This window comes from Solanum dulcamara, chromosome 8 (genome assembly GCF_947179165.1).
Source record: "Solanum dulcamara chromosome 8, daSolDulc1.2, whole genome shotgun sequence".
Classification (NCBI taxonomy): Eukaryota; Viridiplantae; Streptophyta; class Magnoliopsida; order Solanales; family Solanaceae; genus Solanum; species Solanum dulcamara.
In genome coordinates this window covers 70,498,524-70,515,461 of record NC_077244.1, presented here as the reverse complement: position 1 = coordinate 70,515,461, position 16,938 = coordinate 70,498,524, and the positions used below count along the sequence as shown (strand labels likewise).

Below are 16,938 nucleotides of genomic sequence, written 5' to 3'. Positions count from 1 at the left end.
CTTCACCTTTCAATTGAATCCGATCAAATAACAATAACCCAAACTCAATCAAAAAAGAGAAAATCAAATTGAATCCACAAAGAGGGTAACTCGATGATTGATTAAGCTAGAAGAAGTTAACACAAGCAATATCGGGAATCCACCCTAATCACTCAACTACAATTACCAACTAAGAACTACACTAATACTAGGCTTCACCTAGAAACTACAAGCTTCAAAGCTTTCAAATATTCAATTCATCACAATCTAAGTCTTCTAAAATGACAAAAGACTACTACATATACTAAAAAAATAAAAAAGACACTTTCTTTACAATTTTTTTACCCTTAATGAAATAAGGGTCTTGTTTGGTTATCTTTTTTTGTGAATTCTTGAATTTGAAGATGACCACTTGCACACATAGCCTCTTTCTAGTTTTTCTTCGCTTTGATGGACCTTTCACACATTGTATGTCTTTATTTGGTGTCCATCAAGCTCGTCTAAAGCTTCCATGTGATCCATGCTATCCATGACGTTATCAAGGTGGGAAGTGAAATGTGCAAGTGTAACCATTAATATGACGGGACAAATATAACTACTCTCATTTACATAACACCAATGCTGGAATAGCTCAGTTGGTTAGAGCGTGTGGCTGTTAACCACAAGGTCGGAGGTTCAAGCCCTCCTTCTAGCGTTTTTAAACTTTTCTTTTTCTCGTAGTCTTATAGGCATCATTCTTCTACTATTTTTTTCTCTCTATTTGTTTCTAAGGTGAATGTTTCCAAAATTCCATTTTTAGTTGCTTGATATATAAGATCTCCTGCACTCAATATAATGAACAATGGGAGATAATGTTATGATTTAATGCAATATTGAGTAAGAAAATTATTTTTGACATGTCTCCCAATGATATATCTAGATCAATAATAATATTGAACCTTCAAGGTTTACAAGTTATAACGGAGGTAATTGTACAAAAAGATACTTAGATGATCGCTATGTAAGATGTAACTGAAAATTACAAAGTATTTAGGAGTAATGTTTGGTTAACTGTTTATATTATGCGATTCCTTAAAAATTTACTAACTTAATGTTGATAGTATAACTTAAATAGCATATGTAAAAGAGGCCCCTAGAGCAAAACATATAGTTACAAGTTACAACCAATTTACAAGTTACTAAACCCAATGGGCCGTTGTTCAATCAATTAAATCCAGCCCATAAATCTAAACAGTACAGCAGCCTCATCTTTTATACTCCTCAAAACCCTAGAGCTTTTTTTTCTTACTTCCGCAAACAAAGCTTTTGGCTTCCACACAAACATCAGCTCTGTAGTTGCCTCTCACTAGCAGGTACTTTCTTCTCTTCAGGTTTTACGTCAAAATTCAGTCTTTTAAACATTTTTCTTCTTAGCTCTTAGAAGAAAGTGATTAGTATTATAACATGATTTCTTTAGTTTTGTGTTATTGGTTATTTGTAGAAGCATGGAATAGATGAATTAAGGGAGTTTTTTTTTTGCTGATTTTGAAGAAAAGTGATGTTTTTCTTCAACCCTTTTGAGGTTATCGATTGGGGTTAATCTTTATGACGTGAAAACTATTGGGTGGATGTTAGTTTTTTTTTTCTTCTGTAACTACCATTGTGTTGATATTGAATTTGGTTAAAATGAAAAGAATGAGGATTTATATAGCCGAGCCAATTAATTTTGGAATTGAGGCGTAGGTGAGTGAATGATTGATATGCCATTTTATTAGTAGAACTAAGAATATATAAAAATCGAATCTTTGATTGTGTGGACTAGCTCTTGCTGATGCTATATAGTACTTATTTGGACTTGTCCTCTATTGCTGTTTTAATTGGTTCAGTGAACAGATCTGTGAAGATGTACACGTCGAAGCAAAAGATTCACAAAGATAAAGATGCTGAACCTTCTGAGTTTGAGGTGTCTGTTGCACAGGTTATTTTCTGTTCTTACTTGATGGCATTTGTTGTTTAAAACCTGAGTGATGGTTCATTGGATATGATGTTTAAAGGAAGGCATTAAATCATTTCTGGACAGGCTTTCTTTGATTTGGAAAACACCAACCAAGAGCTGAAAAGTGAATTGAAGGACCTATACATCAATTCAGCAACGTATGTGTGCTCTATTCTATGTTGTACTGTATTTAATGGCCTTGATTCTGTGTTGTAGGTAATAGTTATTTCTCACATTGTAGTAACTGCCTTTGTGTCATGGCTATTGCAGTCAAATTGATGTGTCAGGGAACAGGAAAGCTGTTGTTATCCATGTGCCATACAGACTGAGGAAGGCTTTCCGCAAGGCTCATGTTCGCCTTGTTAGGGAGTTGGAGAAGAAATTCAGTGGCAAGGTAGCTAATAAATTATTTCCGTAATTTTTGTCTTCACCATTGTCTTTGAGAATTTACAAAAAATTGGGTCTAGATCATTTAATCTGAAATGCACACTATATTAGTTCATCGAGGGTTATTGAATTTTGTGGTGTTCTGTAGCAGATTCATTCTTCATAATTCCCATTATGATTCATTAAGAATTGACTCCTTCATGGTGCTGCACTTTTGGTTTCTACAATGTTTTCCTGAGTTGTAATTGGCAAAATTTAGATTACCTTTTGGGATCGGCATTTTGGAATTCACATACTTCGATTTAGGCCTATAGTGGTATGGTCATATTTTCTAGTTCTTGCTTCCCCTCATTTTTTGAAGATCTGTGTACTATTCTGATAATAGTATCATAATCTTCTAAATAGTCTTAATGCAGCCCAATCTTCAAAATTGTATTTAGTTGGTCATGCAATCATGGCAAAAATATTCTTGGCCTTGTTCATCTATACTGTGTATAGGCACCAATTACCTGTTCATAAATTCAATATGTAGTACTTAATAGAGTTGGTATTTGATTAGATGGCCTCCCCTTTTTAGGAAAACAATGAGGGCAAAATGTTATTTCCATTCTGAAGCTTTAAATGTTACATTATATTTGCATTACTTTATTGGGGTACTTTTCTTGTTTCCTTGTTTTACAATGTAGCGTGGAGGCTTCCTGCCTTTGATTGAGATTTTTATTTTTTGTAGGATGTGATCTTTATTGCCACCAGGAGGATAGTGAGACCTCCCAAGAGAGGTTCAGCTGCTCAACGACCCCGCAGCAGAACTCTTACATCTGTTCATGATGCCATATTGGAGGACTTGGTTGTTCCGGCAGAAATTGTTGGGAAGCGTACTAGGTATCGCGTTGATGGCTCCAAGATAATGAAGGTAACGATGTGAAGCACCATATTATCTGTATCTTCCTGCTTAAGTGTTTATTGCTGCAGTTAACTGGAATAGTCTTTAGGGTGAATTAATAGTACTGCTTGTGCATTTTTCACAAATGTCAGAACTAACAACTGCGTGGTTTTCTTTGTTACATCATTTTAAAGTGATAACTTCCGTTATCTTTACCTTAAAAAGTGCAGCAAGCTCTATTCTTGTTTTCCTGACTTGTTTTTCATCACTTTTTGTGGATAGGTGTACTTGGACCCCAAGGAACGAAACAACACTGAGTATAAGTTGGAGACCTTTTCAGCAGTTTACAGAAAGCTCTCAGGCAAAGATGTTGTGTTTGAGTACCCCAACACTGAAGCTTAAGGAGATGTAATGCATGTTCTTATCTGTTTGATGTGAAACTACACCTTAGCAGTTCCTCCTTTGAAATTTTGGCAGTTCCATTTGTTTTAGAATGCAGAGAACTATGTGAAATTCCTATCAATTTTTAGTTAAAACCGTGTTGCTATGTCATAGATTTCGGGTTTGTTTATTGAAACATGGTTTCATTTTCTCTCTCTCTCTCCACCTTTCCCTCTATGACCTGATATCAATGTCTATTTGGTGTTGGCTTTTGAGATGGCTGCACAAGACTGATTTATCAATACATTCTGGTCTTTTGTTGCCAAAAAGATCTTCAAACTTGTGATAGTGGCGAAAGTTATTGGTCTGTTTCCTGATAGCAAGATCAGCAAAGGCAGAACAAAAGATATTGCTAGTTGTGCTGTTTGAACTATATACCATGCTCTCTTCACAATCTAATGCTTATCGTAAGCAGCCTCTTTACCTTCCAGGATTGGTAAGGAACAAACAACTATTACTATTACTCCAGACGCCTTAAGTGAAACAATCAAACAAAAAAATTAGTCTCTATGTTGAGTTGAACTTGCCTTTCTTTACTTCTTAGATGTTAACAAAATGGGATAGAGATTTTTGCCACATATATGAAGGTTGTGACTTGTAAATCCATTCGGTAGCCTGAAAACTTACAAACTGTTTGATTTCAAAATGTACCTGGATAGCATAAAAAACAACTCTTGTTTTTTTTGGTAATAGAAGCAAAGAATATATGGACTCATAAATGATTCAACTTTATCAAAGGATTATCTCCTGCCTCTCTCAGTTTCCTTTTATACTTTTGCCTTCCTCTTTAGAAACACTTTCATCGGGAATTAGCTAGTACACTTGACACTTTCTCTTCTCCTTAACTTACAATGACCTAAGTTATTTCTTTGACGATTCCTCGACTAAAATAATAATATCTCAAACAAAATTCAGTTTCTTTTGGGCTGAGGGCGGAGGGGAAGACATGGCTTAAGCTCAACGAGGGCAAGTCAATCCTGAAAAGGTTGAATTCGTGTGGGGGTGGGTGGCTGAAGTGGGGCGCATGGCTGTGCCTAAAATGACACTGTTAGACCTTTGTTGATGCATATGAATTATCACATCCCAACAGGACAAATTGTTCTATTCCCTATGAAAGTAAAAATGAAAGTATATAGTTCAATTAATCTACAATTCTTAAAACACTGGAAGTATAAAATATCTCCAAAAAAACCTACCAAACAGGTCATCTAAGCATAATTTTGGACCTTGTGCCCAAAACCTGTATAAATAAAGAATAAAAGAATAAGAATTTGACTTGTAGGTGGTTGGAAAACTTCAAACGATGGAACTAAAGTTTTCGATGGGATCAGACTCTTCAAGCATGGAAGCTGCCTGGAAACAATCAGCAGCATCAGCTACCCGTCCATCGTCTCTATGAACCAATCCCAAGTGGTACCAAGCTACACGATTGGTAGGTTCAATCCTCAATGCATCTGAGAGTACTGCTTTTGCCAATGGCAACATCCCCCGGTCCATTTTAGTCAATAAAGAACCAAGTAAGATCTTACACTGCACATGATTAGGCTCTACCAATAGTGCATTAATATAAGCAGACAAGGCTTTGCCATTTTCTCCCTGTCTTTCAAACATCATTCCTGAAACAGATTGACATAGAAAAATCAGCAGAAGTGCTCTCCTACTTATCTTATTCCCTCCCATTAAGAAGGAAGCTTTTAGGTATCAATGACAAAAAACTCAGACAAATATGTATATGCAAGCAGCCTTATCACACCCCTTATGTTGGCAATATTTTATCAGTATTAGACTACTAGTCCAACAGTTACAATCTAATCCACCAGAACCACAATACAGAGGAATTCGTTTGGCGAAATTGACTCTCTCTTTTCAATGTCAGCTCTTTGCTGACAATGACATCTGAAAACCAGAAAAATTGTCATCATTTTCTAGAAATGAGAAATACAACTACAAGTAAACTAAAAAGCAGATAAAAACAAAACCAGAGACAATTAGTGTTCAATAAGTTTCTTCACAATCCTTGTTTTCCAACTTTAGTTCCAGCGCATTCTACTTTCGCCACCTATCACACTATGAAATGACTTGAATGTTGAAGTCAAAAATTTCAAGCAATACAGCCATCTAGTTACTTCGATGTAGACCGTATTCTCAGAGAAACAAGAAGGCCACTGGGGGTTAAGTTTCTAGCACTGTTTCAATAGCTTCACATCCGAAGGCAAATGCTATGATCAGAAAAGGGAAAGGAAAAGAAATAAAAGAAGGATAAGTGAAAGGGATTCCTTTTTTTTCCTTTCTTCATCTTGGAGAGAAATTGGCAAAGAAGATGGGTCTATATTGTTGGACATTCAAGAGAAAAAAAAATCGGTCTTGAAACTTGAGGATTTTACTTCTTTCAACATTCTCTACTCTCTTCATTTAATAAGCAAAAGGAGTTGTATCATTTCTATCTTATTATTTCCCTCCTTCCCAAACATAGAGAAGTCTTTGTAGTACAAGGGACATGATGAAGCTAGTTGGCAAGATCCTTAACATGCTTAAGATGAGTATGTGACAAAATAATATCAGGAAGGGATGTTAGGTGTCACTTTGGTTCCTCTACCGCTCATTTATAGAAACAAAATAATTAATTTTGAACTGTGCCAATGGCTCAGAACAGTTTAAAATGGTAGATTTCATCCTGTACCAAAAAAATGAAGTAATACATTAAATTCTTAATTACTCTTTGCAAAACTTTGATGGCACAATGGATGCCATACACTAGGTTCAGTCTTTAAAAGAAAACTGATTAAAGATTTTGCTTATAGCAACATATACTCAAGTTTCCAGTAACTTAATTGATACCAGAGCTTGTGAAGTTCTACACCCTTCCCCAAGAAAGAAAGAACAAAATAACTATATATAATAACTGTCTAAATTACAAAAAAGTGGGTTCAGTTAACTGAATTCTCAATATTCATCTCCTTCCAAAGGCTTGCTAAGTAGAGATTCTCCACATTTTTATGGACATATTAAATCTTTAAACAACCTAAAAAGATAGGTGTATTAAGATTTTACGTGTAAAAGTAAAAGTACATATAATCTTTCCTGTGTTTCAAACTCTTAATATTTTACATCTCTTTGGAACTCTTGTATTAAGATCAAGTATGCATCAAAACTAGTAATTCAGAAAATTCTCAGATAACAGCTACAAAAACATTGATGGGACGCAGATACTAAAGGAGGAGGAAGGAAAACATGCTCAAACTTCACAAGGTACAAAGTAGAGAAGCACCATGCACTATCTGAACTCTCCTGCTATTACTACTCCTATAACTATATAATTATATAAAATATCTACACTACTGTCCATGACTAAATAAGGAATCTAATGTAATGTAGATCTCAGTATCTGACAAGAAAAATTGTCTTAAAAACATAGGGGAAGTCTGAAGTTTCCAGTCCAACAGGCTATCCCCAGGTCATAAATAAGGTGCAAAGAAAGAAAAAGAAAATTTTTAATTCAAATGTTTATGCGCAAATTCTATTACTTAATCTGAACCCACCAAAAATGAGCAGATCTGAATGGATGAGGTAATTTTCCTCATCCACTGTTTTCAGTCTTTAGTTGCACTCATCTACTTTTACATATACTAAATTTGATATCGACTTATCGAGTAAAGAAAACGAAGGAAGAAAGTCAATAATTTTTTTTATTAAAAAAAAGAAACAGTTTGATCAGTCATTGTAAATTAAGGACATAATCTTGCCTTCTGTACATAAAGTGTCTGCTGAATACTCGATAAGATTTCTAGCTTTCTCCAAACATGTCTCCGCATCCTTAAAATGTGAAAGACTAGAGTACAAGTCTGCCAGTCCATGCCAAACTTCATATTCATTTACCTTATCTTCCTCCACCTGTAATAGACAAATACGAAAAGAAAATAATTCAATGAAGTCAGAACTAGAAGCATCGTATGAATGGAAAGCATATTCTGTTGTTTCACGATTGAAGCTAAAAGTTCTTCACTGGTAAGGCACCAAGGTGAGTTACAGAATGATGACAGGCAAACATAAAACGGGTTTTGTACTGGAATATGTATTTTCTCTTCATTCGTAAGACCATTAGAATAAATATTAGAAAGGAATCATTATCGAGGATATGACATTAGATAGGAGGGTATGGAGGACGCATACTAGGGTAGAAGATTAGTAGGTAGTGGAGGGTTATTTGGCTCTTCGAGGATTTAGGCTTGTTGGTGTTTGTCGTTGTACTAGCTATATTATTATAGTTCTTGTTTTTGATATCTATCACCGTGGTTTACTGCGTTGCTATTATCACATTATTTTGTTGTTCTTGTTCCATTTTTGATATCTTCCATTATTAGTTGCTATGTTTTTTTCTACACTGTTTTCTTCCTCTTTGTACTTGGGATGCACTTGAGCCAAGGGTTTACTGGAAACAACCTCTCTACCTCCACGAGGTAGTGGTAAGATCCGCGTACACTCTACCCACTTGTGGGATTACACCTAGGTATGTTGTTGTTATTGTTGTAAGCACACATTCAATCTCATTTTTTGATAACATGAGGAAATCATGATGGAGATGAAATTTTTACTGTACCGAAATACAGAATCGTATCTATAAACCAGTAGTGGGTGGCAGCTAGTGGTAACATATGGCATAGAAGGGCCACTACGGAGACGATTTTTGGTTTGAGAAGATTTTCTTGATTTGGTGGAAACTTTTTTTTGCTTGACAGAATTGTGCTGCTTCTGAGTTCTAACAAGAGATTCAGGACCAAGTAAAATGCTTTAATGAGTTCTTTAATTTTGGGGAGACTGGAAGGGGGGGAGGGGGGAGATGGAGTCAAGAATTGGTTTTGAAGTTGCAGCTATTGAACTTCAGAATCAGAATCTCACTAAGAATTGATTGCTTCTATCCCAATTCTGAGTAAATGCAGACTACTAGGGGCATATGCTGGCATAAGGTGGTGGGCAGTGAAAAGGAAAACCTGAGACACATATGTTTCCACTTTCCACTAAAGTTACTAGTTATACAATCTAACCTGAGGTGCATTTCTGAATGGTCCATAAGATTTTCTTTGAGCTTGAACCAATGAAAGGAGATGACGATAAGGTTCAACAGCGTCAATGTACCGTGATTGGGATGTTTTTAGCTTAGCTTTCATTCTTAGCAGAGGTCCTTGATCCCACTTTGTAGTCTCATCAAAGGCCGCATCAGTAACTACTTCAGCCTCTGAATAGCGACGTTGAGCAGAAAGAACTAAAGCAAGCAATCTCCAACCTCTTAAAGTAGATCCTCCTGTTGCATCAACATACTTTCTCGCATATTGCAAAGCTGCATCCAGATTACGGTGCTCTGCATATTGAACGCCTAACTCAAACATCAAATCTGAATTTTCATGCTCTAAAGCCATTGCACCATCTAAAGATTTTAAAGCCTCAGATTGAAGATGTGATCTCTCAAAGTCAGAGGTTGCAACTTTCGCCTGCTTGCCCAAACAAAGACCTAACACGCGGAGACCAACACCTTCCAAGTGTTGATTTGAACCCTTTGCATTAGTTATTGCCCTCTGTGCATACTTCACTCCCTCAGCTGCAAGAAAAACATCCTCAGAACAAATTTTAGAAGCCAACAACAACGAGAGAACGTCATCTGGCTCTTCATGTTTATGCAGAGACTTCCGCAGCAGACTGAAGGCAATTTTGTTCTGTCCAGCCGCAGAATAACAAAGTGCTAAAGATCGCCAACGGTCAATCCGGTTAAGTACCCCTGGCATTACTTCTTCAAGTTGCTTAGCTAAAACAGAGGTTTGACTGCATACAGACAGAGCAAATGTAAGGTGCTCTAAAACTGAAGGGTCCCATTTAATCTTACCAAGGTAAACTTTTCTCATCAGAATCATTAACAGCAGTATTGCTTCTTCTAAATTGTTCCTAGGTACATAAGAACCGTCAATTTGCACAGCTAAGCTTGGTGGGCAAACCTCAACCCCACTATAAAGCAGAAACACAGCAAATGATTTTTGAATCCTGGCACAGCAGTCATTATCGAGATTCCATTGGCTTAAAAGGGCACGGCGATAGGCAGACATTGCTTCAGAATAGGAACCAGCTTGCTTCCATAGCTCTGGAAGGAGCTCAACAGCATGGCTCACAGTTTCTTGCAGCTTATTCTCCACCAGAACATCAGGTATGCCATTATTGAATATCTTCTCTACAGCATCAAGCACACTTAGACATTCACGAGCAGCCTCTACAAATTCCCAATCAAAGAAACATCTGTAAATGATCAAATCAAAGAAATAGCAAATTTTCATTACGTTATATAAACTATTGAAAGTGCCTTCTACCAGTCAGTCTTCCAAGCTTTTGCAGGGACTTCGCTTTCAGATATATGGCCTCAAGGACCAGACCAGCAGCATGCTGTGAAACACCTGGCACAGACTCGATGCTTTTAGTGCGGCCCTTTTTAGAAAGTTGTTTCTCAGTAACAGAAGGCTGCATCCTCTGTATGGCTGCTTGGAGATCAATACCGTCAAACACCCTAAGAGCACCTTCCACATTTCCTCTTTGATATTCTAATCTTCCAAGAAGAGCTCGCGCTTCCTGCGATCAAAATTTTAATCCATCAGCAAACACATACCTTTAGACCTTTTAAGTTCATGTTGATGACAATCAAGAATGGAAGAGATAAAGGAAGAAGAAACGGACATTTATAAACTATTACAACTTAAAGAGCTTTCAGGGAAATAAGATAAAATGCATTAACTGAATAGCGTAATGCAGCGTAATTGTTGAACATAAACTTCGCAGAAATATAAAGCATCAATTAAAGACAACAGATCAGAAAGCTCATAACTTTGCAGAAACTTTTAGTAACGCATAATGCCTATAATCGATGGAAATTGTACATAATATGAAAACAGAAAGGATCAGATATATGGGTATTTTCAAGAATCTGTCTTTTGAAGTCTAAAGGATTAAAGAGATAGAATCTCAAACTCATCATCAATGGATTCCTTCAAACATTTAAGTCACCAAAAAAAGAATTTTGTCGGGATCATGAATTTAATCAAAGAGAGCATTGTGTCCTAAGTTTTACTGCTTTAGTTATCACTATGAGTTTGTATAAGCTCTAAGTTAAAGCTGCACAAATAAAAATTCGATAGGAATGCAATAAGAAACATAAACTTTGACAACCACTCACCTCAAAATTGAGGGACAAACCTTCGCGTAATGCAGATTCAGCCTCTTGAATGTTTCCCTCATCAAGCTTTGCTTCAACAACATTTGTTTGCATGCAAATCCCATTTGCACAAACTTGCCTAACTGATGGATCAACATCAGCCTGCCCTAATTCTGGTGATTCATTTCCAGACATCTCTGGCCCCCACTTCCTATGCTCACTACAATTAAAAAAAAATCATTAACCATAAAATTTGATCCCTTAGCTTCTATAGCATCAAGAAAACGTGTAATCCCTTTGCCCCATTTTCCGTTCTTGATGTTAATATGCACAACAAACTTCAAATTTACCAACCCAATTGGTTAAAACTTCATCATTATTAAAAAAACGCAAAAAAAATCCATTTTTGAATCACAATTCTAAGAATTGATATAATGAAACAGTAAGGGGGCGCATAAAAAATGAATCTTCAAAAAATCAAAGTAACTGAATATTCATAATAATATAAGATGTAAGAATCAAGAATTCGAGAAAATAGGAATGGGTATTACCTTCAATGTTGTTGATTTTAGTGGGAGATGAATGGTGTTGTTATAGGTTAATTGTTTAAAACAACGAAAGGGGTGAAAATTTGTCTGGATCAAGGAAGAGAGAAAAGGAGAAGAAGAACGGGGACAGCGTTTTGACTTGTGACTCGGAATATCCTATGAAAACAAAAAACAACAACAACAAAAGAAGACAGGTACTCACGGTTCAGGTTTTATATTGGGGAATTTTGGAGTTACCGCCGGCGAGATTAATTTCCAAACTACTTTTTATCCTCTAATTTTATGTAGTAAGTATCATTTTATTTATTAGTTTTTTTTTTATTACGATGGTGTTAGACAGTTCTGAGTCATTTTGCGTGCCAAATCAATTTATTAAAGCTAAAATAGATACAAGAAATCATGAGTATTCTCTTTTTATTGAGATTTAAATTTGAAATGTGTTCAACGTCATTTTATTAATTATGTGATCATGTCCTTGAGTGCGTGTATCATTTCATTCATATCAATGTATACAACAACAACAACGATCCAGTGAAATCCCATAACGTGGGGTCTGGAGAGGATAAAGTGTACGCAGACCTGACTCCTACCAAGGTAGGACGACTGTTTTCGAAAGACCCTCGGCTCAGTAAAATCAGAAAAAGAAGTCAGATAAGAATAAGAAGTTCAAAGCAATATGAAAAAGCAAGTAACGAAAGCAATCCAAATAAGATAGAGCAATCAACATAGAGAAAGTAGTGGAAATAGTGGAAGTAATAGATAATAACAACTATCAGACATCAGAAAATTATAGTATTCATATCAATGTATATGATCAAATAATAAACTAAGGTAAGAATACATATTTATTAACTATCTTGTACTAATGGATTCAGAATGTTCACCTAATGCGTTTGAAAATAAAAAAATAAAAAAAATTCAATCCTTAGGAATCAAATTTGAACAATTGAGATGCATTTTGAATGCGTTGGAGTGTTGGGCTAACCTTTTGTGTATTGTTCACATGATTCAACAGTTATATATGTATATAAACATAAAAAGTATATTCAAATACCCTTAAAGTATTAATATTGATACAAAAATATCCCTCATTTATCTTTTGACCTCAAAATATTTTTGGGGTTAACCTTTATGGCCCTATTGTTATGGCCCGCCACTTGATCTTGAAGAAGGTAGAAGAATCTAGAGTCTTGGAGAGGTTAGTGGAAGACTCTAGATACTTATAGAAGCTTGTAGAGAAGTCTTGAAAGACTTGGAATTCTCTAGAATGTGTCGAGAATTCTAGAGAGAGACTTCTTTGTAAATATGGAAGGACTTGTATAGTAAATTTTATTTACACTTAGGCCCCTTAGGAGTAGTATAAATAGAGGGGGCATTCATTTGTAGAAAATCATCAAGCAAACAAGCATTCTTCCAAAGCAATACAAAAGCCTTCTTCATAAAAACTCTCTTGTCTTTCTTACAATCTAGCGTTCCCTTAGCGATCTAGTCTTAAAGGCTTATTTGAGCTTACAAGATCGTGAAAGATTTGTGAGTAAGTTGTCAAGTGCCGCACAGAGGTCTTAGTTGAAGTCTAAGTCCGTGACAACGTGGTATCAGAGCAAGGTTCTACTAAGGGATATGGCAAGTGAGGGAGACATCAACGCCACTACCGCCACCAACGTCAAGCAAGATGTTGGAAGGAAGCACCGCAAGGGAAAGAAAAACTCTAAGAGAAATGAGGAGGTGCCGCTTGAGCCTACACCAAGCGAGGCCCTAACATCCTACTCACCCTCGGCCACTGAGGTGAGTGACGATGAGCGAGGCGAGGATCCCGTGGACGTCACGCCCGGCATGGAGTGGATTGTAAGGGTGGATGCTGCCCGGCAAGCTGTGGAGATATTAGGCAAGCGCTTGAACAAGGTCGACGGCAAGTTCAAGTCTCTAGAGGAGTTCACCCTTGAGGAGAACGACAACATCCGGAAGGAGTTGGAGGTGCACAAGGCTGCCGAGTACGAGGTGAAGGAGGTGATCACTTCCTTGGAGTGTCGGCTCATGGACGCGCTAAGCACGATGGAGACCATGAAGGCCAAGATAGCAGCACTCAAAGGAGACATAGATGCGGAGAGATGCATGACGTCCAGTGCGGACCGGGAGGCCAAGATTGAGGCTCCCAAGCCACCAATGTTTAAAGGTGCCCGTGATGCACAAGAGGTGGAGAACTTCATTTGGCACTTGGAGAATTACTTCAAGTGTAACAAAGTGAAGAGCGATGAGACGAGGATCAACACGGCCGTGCTATATCTCTCGGAGATGGCCATGCTGTGGTGGAAGCGCAAGGAGTCCGAGATCAGGAAGGGTCTATGCACCATCAACTCTTGGGAGCAGTTCCGGGATGAGTTCAAGAAAGCCTTCTTCCCCAACAATGTCATCTATGAGGCCAAACGCAAGTTCCGGGAGCTGAAGCATACGGGTAGCATACGGGCCTATGTGAAAGAGTTCACTACCCTTATGCTTCAAATCCCCAACCTTACAGATGAAGATATGCTCTTCCACTTCATGGATGGGCTGCAGAGTTGGGCCAAGACGGAGTTGGAGCGCCGTCAAGTCAGCACCATCGATGAGGACAACACCCAAGCCGAAGCCCTGACGGACTTTAAGCATGACAGGCATGACAGGGGCAAGGGCAAAGAAACAAGGAGTAGTCATGCCAAAGGTGGGGGAGATCGTGGCAAAGGCAAAGAGCAACACCCTCCACCCAGGAGCTATGATTCCAACAAGTCCGACGGTAGAAGGTTCGGGCGACAGGGCTACGCCGAGAGAAAGGAGAAGACCACGAAGGACAACGACTGCTATATATGTGGAGGTCCTCACGGCTATACTAGGTGTCCGGAGATGAAGAATCTTGGTGCCATACTGCAGGAGCGAAAGGACAAGGAAGTGGACCAAGGGCAGGGTTCGGACACGACTCAGCTAGGCATGAACGGGCTATGTGGAGCCATCGTGAAGCAAGCTGAGAAGGCGGGGGATTACTCTGCCCAGTATGTTGACATATCCATCAACGAACGACCAGCCCGTGCCATGGTAGATTCTGGAGCAGAAGCCAACATCATGACCAAGATGGCGGCAGCAAGGTTGGGGCTAAGTTATGGGCCAAGCAACACCCGCCTGAAGACGGTCAATGCCCCATTGACTCCCGTGTGCGGAGTCGCTCATGGAGTGGACATCACGTTGGGCAAGTGGCAAGGTAAGACAAGCTTCACTGTCGCCCCCTTAGATATCTTTGATATTATACTTGGGCAGGAATTCTTCCAACGGTACCACACGATGATCGATCCCTACCTCCAACAACTCTTGGTGATGGAGCGAGAGGGACCCTACATGGTACCTCTAGTCAAGATGCCGAAGAAGGAAGGACAAGCCCACCTGTCGGCCATGCAGCTTGTGAAGGGCCTAAAGAAGGGGGAGCCGACGTTCATAGCCACCATTGCGAGCTTGGATGAAGGCAATGGTGCCAAGGAGACATTGCCACCTTGCATATAGAAGGTGCTTGAAGAAAACAGAGACGTGATGCCCGAAGAGTTGCCAAGACACCGACCTCCGAGACACGAGGTAGACCACAAGATCGAGCTGGAGCCAGGAGCGAGGCCGCCCGCATACCCTCCATACCGCATAGCTCCACCCGAGTTAGAGGAGCTGAGGAAGTAGTTGAAGGAGCTCCTCGAGGCCGGTCATATCCGTCCATCCAAAGCACCTTATGGCGCGCCAGTGTTATTTCAAAAGAAGAAGGATGGCTCGTTGCGCCTATACATAAACTATCAGGCGCTCAATAAGGTGACCGTGAAGAACAAGTACCCTATCCCGCTCATTGCCGACTTGTTTGATAGACTTGGACAGGCCAAGTACTTCACCAAGGTGGATCTAAGGAAGGGCTACTACCAGGTACGCAAGCAGAAGGAGATGAACCGAAGACAACATGTGTGACGAGGTACGGAGCTTACGAGTGGTTGGTAATGCCTTTCGGCTTAACCAACGCACCCGCCACCTTTTGCATACTAATGAACAAGATTTTCCACCCCTACCTAGATCAGTTCGTAGCAGTCTACTTGGATGACATAGTCATCTATAGCAACACCTTGGAGGAGCACATGGAACATCTAAAGAAAGTGTTCCAAGTCTTGCGCAAGAATGAGCTTTTCATCAAGCGGGAGAAGTGCGAGTTCGCCCAACATGAAGTGCACTTCCTGGGACATGTTATCAGCCAGGGAGAGCTACGGATGGACGAGGCAAAAGTTCGGGCCATTAAAGAGTGGGAGACGCCCACAAAGGTAACCAAACTTAGATCTTTTCTTGGACTTGCTAACTATTACCGCAGGTTCATATGCGCTTACTCCGCCAGAGCCGCCCCACTTACTGAGCTATTGAAGAAGAATAAGCCGTGGGTTTGGAGCGAGGAGTGCAAGGAGGCCTTTGAAGACCTCAAGGCTGCCGTAACAGAGGAGCCGGTCCTAGCATTGCCTGACTTCTCCAAGACATTCGAAGTACATACAAATGCCTCCGACTATGCCATTGGGGGAGTATTGATGCAAGAGAGACACCCTATCGCCTTCAAAAGCCACAAGCTGAACGAGACAGAACGACGGTACACCGTGTAGGAGAAGGAGATGACAACCATCGTCCATTGCCTACGCACGTGGAGACACTACTTACTTGGCTCCAAGTTCTTAGTCAAGACCGACAACGTGGCCACTAGCTACTTCCAGTCACAAAAGAAACTCACCCCGAAGCAAGCTAGGTGGCAAGACTTCTTGGCTGAGTTCGACTATGAGTTGGAGTACAAGCCGGGCAAAGGCAATGTTGTGGCTGATGCCCTTAGCAGGAAGTTCGAGCTGGCGGCCATCACCACAACACATTGCGACATCCAGGATGCAATCAAGGATGGTCTGCAGCATGACCCAGAGGCAAAGAAGCTTATGGAGTTAGCCATTCAGGGCAAGACAAGGTGCTTCTGGGTAGAAGATGGACTCTTGCTTACCGCCGGGCGAAGGATCTATGTGCCGAAATTCGGAGCTATCAGGCGACGAATCATGAAAGAAAGTCATGACACCTTATGGGCTGGACATCCAGGGCAGCGTCGCACAAGGGCACTGATTGAGGCGATTTACTACTGGCCACGCATGCGGGACGATATTGAATGCTATATGCAGACTTGTCTTGTGTGCCAGCAAGACAAAGTAGAGCAGCGCCAACCAGGAGGACATTTGGAGCCCCTGCCCGTAGCGGAGCGTCCATGGGAGAGCGTGACCATGGACTTCATCACATGCTTACCAAAGTCCGACGGGTACGGGACGATTATGGTTGTAGTGGACAGGTTCTCCAAGTATGCCAGTTTCATGCCCGCCACGGCAGGTTGCACTGCTAAGGAGGCTGCCAGACTATTTTTCAAGAATGTGGTAAAGTATTGGGGATTGCCAAGACACATCATTAGTGACAGAGACCCACGCTTCACCGGGAACTTTTGGAGAGAATTGTTTGAAATTCTTGGCACGAAATTACATTT

At 39.7% G+C, this 16,938-nt stretch overlaps 2 protein-coding genes and 1 non-coding gene across 4 annotated transcripts; 2 read left to right on the top strand and 1 right to left on the bottom strand.

Moving 5' to 3' along the window:
* Positions 1-599: 599 nt before the first annotated feature.
* TRNAN-GUU (transfer RNA asparagine (anticodon GUU)) lies at positions 600-673 on the top strand. Its single transcript has one exon. It is a non-coding gene; the product is annotated as a tRNA-Asn (tRNA).
* A 552-nt stretch (positions 674-1,225) lies between these two features.
* On the top strand, positions 1,226-3,816 carry LOC129899724 (40S ribosomal protein S7-1-like). Of its 2 annotated transcripts, none has more exons than XM_055974756.1 (6): positions 1,226-1,331; positions 1,852-1,936; positions 2,039-2,112; positions 2,225-2,348; positions 3,072-3,254; positions 3,507-3,816. In XM_055974756.1, the coding sequence occupies exons 2-6, from the start codon at positions 1,862-1,864 to the stop codon at positions 3,624-3,626; spliced, it is 576 nt and encodes a 191-aa protein (XP_055830731.1). In that variant the 5' UTR covers positions 1,226-1,331; positions 1,852-1,861; the 3' UTR covers positions 3,627-3,816. The 2 variants fall into 2 exon arrangements, with proteins under 2 accessions (XP_055830731.1, XP_055830732.1); XM_055974757.1 differs by having other exon boundaries at positions 1,227-1,331; positions 1,845-1,936.
* Positions 3,817-4,696: 880 nt separating this feature from the next.
* Positions 4,697-11,660, bottom strand: LOC129900829 (protein NPG1). Its single transcript, XM_055975904.1, has 6 exons — positions 11,403-11,660; positions 10,873-11,071; positions 10,016-10,271; positions 8,708-9,918; positions 7,409-7,556; positions 4,697-5,281 (listed from the first exon to the last, which is right to left on the bottom strand). Exons 2-6 carry the CDS (start codon positions 11,044-11,046, stop codon positions 4,962-4,964), a joined length of 2,109 nt encoding a protein of 702 aa, XP_055831879.1. The 5' UTR covers positions 11,047-11,071; positions 11,403-11,660; the 3' UTR covers positions 4,697-4,961.
* Positions 11,661-16,938: the final 5,278 nt, after the last annotated feature.